At 50.5% G+C, this 5,501-nt stretch overlaps 1 protein-coding gene across 1 annotated transcript in view; it reads right to left on the bottom strand.

Annotated features, from left to right (window-relative positions):
• Positions 1–1,726: 1,726 nt before the first annotated feature.
• LOC103810994 (microtubule-actin cross-linking factor 1-like) overlaps positions 1,727–5,501 on the bottom strand; it is a gene marked incomplete at its 3' end in the record, with an annotated part of 46,641 nt that continues 42,866 nt past the window's right edge. Inside the window, 3 exon segments of the mRNA XM_009083926.1 lie at positions 1,727–3,198; positions 3,789–4,284; positions 4,983–5,182. Coding sequence (XP_009082174.1) covers positions 1,727–3,198; positions 3,789–4,284; positions 4,983–5,182 — 2,168 coding nt within the window.

The following is a 5,501-nucleotide window of genomic DNA, read 5'->3' as shown; positions in this document are numbered from 1 at the left end:
CTCCCTCCTGCACGTACAGAGGACAGACAGTCCCTGCTGATGTCCTTCCATGTGCAGATCAAGAGCTGGGGTTGCATTTCCCTCGGAGAGGAGCGGAAGGTGAAGCTCAGCTAAGATCTGCTCTGCAACATTTAGTGCAGAAATCCTTGCTCTCTGGATGAACCGTGCAGGGGAGGAAGGGAGGAATGCTGCTGCGTAACCATGATTGCTCCATCCACCCCTCATGCTTCTCCCCCATTTTATTCCCAGCCATTACACAGTAAAACCTTCCCCTCGCTGCTGCAACTTGCATCTTCCCACCAACAAAGACCCCAAATGCACCGCGCGGCCCCGACGGCCAACAGATGACTCCTGGTGAGGACACCTCACCCCTCAAAGCCCCCTTAGCTCATGCAGCCCAGGTCACTGCTGTCTTAAAGAGTCATTCTCAAGGTCACTGAGCTGTAGACCACGTGCAAAGCCTACGATGGGTTAATCTGCTCCTGCCAGCTCGGCCAGCCCAGCAATCTGCACCGACACTGGGTTTTGTCATCGTTTCTAACCAGAGCTGCTCAGCCAGGAATAATCCCTTGCTCTGCAGGAAAGGTTCACTGATTTTAAGGCCTAAAAACTCCTTTTTGGATGTATTTGTTCCAAGTGACTGTGTGGTGTTTAACGATGAAGTTAAACCCTTCCCATCAATATCAGCTCAAAACAAATCTCTGCCCAACACAAGACAGCAACACCATCAGATGAGGTTGAGTTTGTTTCATAAATAACACTTCCAGCTCCTTTTTTTTTTTTTAGGACAGGCAACCCCCAAAACCAGAAACACCTTGTCCTGGTGAAGGTTTCACAGAGCCATTAAAGTGGTGGAACGGGATCAATTAGCCATGAGATGAAAAGTAAATGGCTGTAAAACTGCCTCCCCCTCCCACCCCCCATTAACACCAGGAAACGAACAGCCAGATGTAAATCAACCCAATCATCAACTCCTGAGCACATCAGGAATAGAAGTTTCACAGCAAGAGAATTTCTGAGCAGTATGAATATAATTAATGTACTGTAACAGCATGACCCAACATCATAATACTGTATAAAAATGTATCAAACACACTCCAACTCTTCCCTCTCTCAGCTTTCCATGCAAGTCTTGATGGTCTCCATCAGCTCCTTGCTGGAAACGTGAACAGACCACATAAAACTTCACCTTGGGTTTATTCCCTGGGTGTATCCCTTGTCTCACAGTTTATCTGTGGCTTTTTTTGTACCCAAGGACCCCAAACTGGATGGAATATGTGAGCCAGGTGAAGTGGACAACAAGTAGGAATGCTGGGCCAGGTAGAAAGACCTGCAGGATGATCTATTTGGACTAAACTCTCAGATGACATCAACTTACAGACCAGATGGACTCCAAACCATCCCTCCTTCCCCCAAAACCTAAATGCCAACCACCTCTACCAGCCCAGGCACACCAACATCACACATCACAAGGAGAACAGGGTATTTCCTGCCCAGCATGAAATCTTTCTGCACCTTTTCACCACAGACTATCAAATCCACCAGCTGCTTTTCTACTCCCCAGAGCAAGGATAGCTCACTGCACCAAAACCACTGACACGAACGCAACAAACAACGAAGACACAACGGCTCGAAGCCAAGAGGTCCTACACAAGAAACCACACCACCAGATGGACCTTCGAACACCGAACACCACTGAAAGACACATTATAGCACCAAGGCTTACCTTGAAGTCTGCCAGCTGCTGGCTGATGGTTTCCACCTCCGTTCCCACCACCCACTGCAGCGCCTCGTTGTCCTCGGCCGCGGTTGTCATGTGGGTCAGCTCCTTCAGGCGGCTGTAGAAGTCCTCCACACGCGACAACGTCGTTTCCACCTGCTCCTGGCGGTTCTTGCCTCTCTCTGTCAGTTTGCTGCATTGTTTGTTCAGTGTTTCCAACTCTCTTTTGAGTCCTAACAAATCAGGGCTTCCTTCATCCTCCAGCATCTTCTTACATTCCCTCTCAGAAGCTTCGATGTCGGACTTGAGCCCGTGGAGTTTGCCCAGGAAGGCGCGGACGTCCTCCGCCTGCGACTGGAGGCTGTCGGAGTCTCTCCCGATGGGGCCCATGCTGTCCAGCTCATCATCCAGATCTGCCAGTTGAGAGAACATCTCCCTGACTCGATTATTGAACTGGCTGATCCCTTCCAGCTTGTTTTCCATGAGAGCACAGCAGTCATTCACTTTCTGCTTCACAGCTTTGAAGTCCTGCTGAGCCACCTCAGCTTGGCTTAGGAGCTGGGAACAGTCGGATCCATCCGGTGCATCTTCTACCAGACCTTGAGTTAAGTTTTTCAGATAATCCACTTGTGGCTCCAGGGCCTGCAGAACCTCCTGCTGTGTCCTGAGCTTCTCCAAATTCTTGTTGCTGCAGGCTTGAGGCCCTAAGGCATCATAGATCTCCAGCTGATGCTTTGCCCCTTCCAGCTTCTTCTCAATGTTCTTGAAGCTCTCTTGAAACTCCTTGAGCCTCTGGGACATTTCTTCAATGGAGCCAGTCTTGGCTTGCAGCTCTTCTGTGATGGCATCCATCTTCTGATTGATGCCAGCCTTCTCATCCCGGATGTCATCCTCATCTGTTTGGGAGGCATCAATCAGGATGTCAGCAGCACTGTTCAGCATCTCCAGCAAGGACCGGCGCTTCTCCACGTCACTCAGCATGGCCTTTGACCTCAGAAGAGTTGCCTCCAGCTGCACTGGGTCCAGAGTTACTTCCAGCTCTGACATCTTTGCCTTGCAGTCCTCCACCCATGGTAGGAGGTCCTCCGTGTGCCGCTGGTACTTCTGAGCTTTCTGCAAGCAGTCCTTGAGCTTAGAGTGTCTATCAGCAGCCTGTTTGCTGAGCTCTTCCCAGTGTGTTTTCAGGCCAACCAACTGGTTTTGCAGAGTGGTCTTCTCCTCCCCAGGCTGGACCGAAAGCAGCAAAGATTCTCCCTCGGCTACGATCATCTCGTAGGAGCCACTGTGTTGGTTGAGGCTCTTCTGGAACTCTTCTTGCTCCTGAATTTGGCTCTGAAGCCTCTCCAGTTTGGCAGAAATGGGTTGGCTCTGAGCTTGCTGGCACAGTTTGTCATCCAGCCAGGTCCTGAGTTCATCAAACATATGCTGGAACTGCTGGGAACTGGCGAGCGCGGTCTGCAGTCGGTTCATCCGGTCGGCTGCGATGGGAATAAGATTAGAACATGACAATTAAGCTGAAATCAAATAAGCAAAGTGCAATTATTTAAAATCATCTCAGATGCACCAACTGTGTTTTGATTAACAGGAAGGAGTTTTCCATTGCATCACCAGCCCTTTTGCTCACTGATTCATCAATTTCTCAAGTAGTAAGAGGCAATAACACACACATCTCGGTTCTCCTGACCAGCCTCTAAATGTAACCTCTTGACAAACCAAAATAGACATCCCAAGATTAGAGGGTGGCCACTGGGGTTTCTCCATGCCCCAGTCTGAATTTAGGAACCTGTTTTTTCTCCAAGCACATGGCACACTGCTTGTTGAAGCAGCTTGTTGAAGGGTCACACCAGTGAGAATAAAAACCTGTTCCCTCTCCAGGCTCAGGTATGTCTGGAGTGTGAACTCTCCCATACTTGGTCCTACCTAAAATGCACACGAAGCATCTCAAGAAATGATAAACGTGTTTCCCTTATTATTCTTAGAAACCCAGAGATGGAAGAACCCTTTGGCAAAGAGTAGGGGTGGAGTTTGACATCCAAACATCTCTTAAGCAACTTCTCCACTGTCTCACCTGCCAGGTCTTCCAGCCCTTTGAGAGGAAGTGCCACCGTCTCCAGACGTTTTCTCAACTCATCTTTGAGGTACTGCTCCCCAATCAGGACGGAGAGGTCATCACAGAGGGTCTGAGCCTCTGTGATCTCCTCTTCCAGCTGCTCCAGGTCCGAGCGGATCTCGCTGGTTTCCTCCAGCTGCTGTTTGACAGCATCAGGCTGTGTGCTGATGGCAGATTGGCTGCTCAGGCGCTGCCCAACTGCCTTCACCTTCTCTGAGAGGCCCTGGAGGAGCTCCTGGTACTGGGTGCTCTTCACTATGGCTTGGTCAATTTGGCTGGAGCGGGAGTTGAGACGCTCTGTCAGCTCAGACCATTTCTGATTAACCCCTTGGAGTTCATCCCGCACCTGGTTTGTGGATGGGGAAACATCTCCAGGGCCAGTCAAGATGCTCTGAGCTGCCTGGTTGAGCTGCTCATGCTGTTGTCTGCGAGCTTCAAATTCCTTCAGCATAAACTGGAACAGAAATAACATAAAAATGTTTGCATAAAACTGACAGCTCCGAGTACACACAGTCAAAACAAACCAGACCTCCAGGGGCTTTATCCAACCCATGGAATCAGCAAGAACAAGCCCTGGGGTGGGACAGCAGTTGAGATGGGTAAACCAGGATTTACTGTGACCTGGGAGGGGTCTGCAACTCCAGGACTTTGCTGTCTATTTGTCTTACTGCTGTGTAATGTCACATAAACCAGTTAGATGAGAAGCAAATCTAATGGTGCTCACTGGGACGTTTTGTTTCCTGATGTGGCCAGTTATGGACACGGAAGGATTTGGAAGCAGGAGGTATGGAAAGGGCAGGTTGGCAGGCACAGGGGCAGCATTAGCAAGTCCTGCAGAGCATCAGCACAGGCCTTGTTTAAAGCAATTTCACTCTCCAGGAGGGGCCAAATGATTCATTGCTGAGTCAATCCAGCGCGGGGAACGGCGCTGGAGCACAGCACCCGTTTCTACTTACTCACAGGAGTCTGAGCTCAGAGGAACTTGGAGGCCTTAGAAGAGGAGCCACGAGGTCTCCGAACACTCACCGCGTGGCAGAGTGCTTGCAAGACACCTCATTCCAAGTGCAATCATCTTCCACCTCACAGACTGCATGACACAGCCTCCCTCCTCATCCTCCACCCACCGTGGATGGAGATGTGCTCCCAGCTCACCTGGACCTGCTGCTTCTGAGCGTTCAGCATGTTGGGGTCAATGGAGAGAGGTCCCAGCACGCTCATCATCAGCTCCTTCTCCATGAGCCAAGGGCGCAGCTGAGCTTCAGCAGCCTGGAACGTGGCCAGCTGGTTCACTGACTCCTCCAGCTTCTGCTGCCGCTCGGCCGTGGCCTGGCTGGCTCTTTCCCACCTGCAATCTGAAGCACCAGCTGTGTTGGCCATGGCTGTGCTCCTGACCAACCCACCCCTCCATCAAGAAGGCTTTTTTTTCCCCTTCCCTATGGTTTTCCCAATGGGAAATCTCCTCAGTTTTCCGATCAAACTAGTGTGGGCCTATTCACTCTCCATCTAATAAGCTGTTATTGATCTCATGGCCTTGAAGCTCCTAGGAAAAGCCTTCCAGGCAGGATTTCTGTGCTCTAGTCACTACTGCCACGAGCTGGGCTGACTTTAGCTGAGCCATCTCATATAACTGAGGATACTCTCATGCGTATCACACAGCACATTCAGATCTCC

This window comes from Acanthisitta chloris, unplaced genomic scaffold, assembly GCF_000695815.1.
Source record: "Acanthisitta chloris isolate BGI_N310 unplaced genomic scaffold, ASM69581v1 scaffold11521, whole genome shotgun sequence".
Classification (NCBI taxonomy): Eukaryota; Metazoa; Chordata; class Aves; order Passeriformes; family Acanthisittidae; genus Acanthisitta; species Acanthisitta chloris.
Note: the sequence above shows the minus strand (reverse complement) of the source record. Positions and strands in the feature narration are given on the sequence as shown.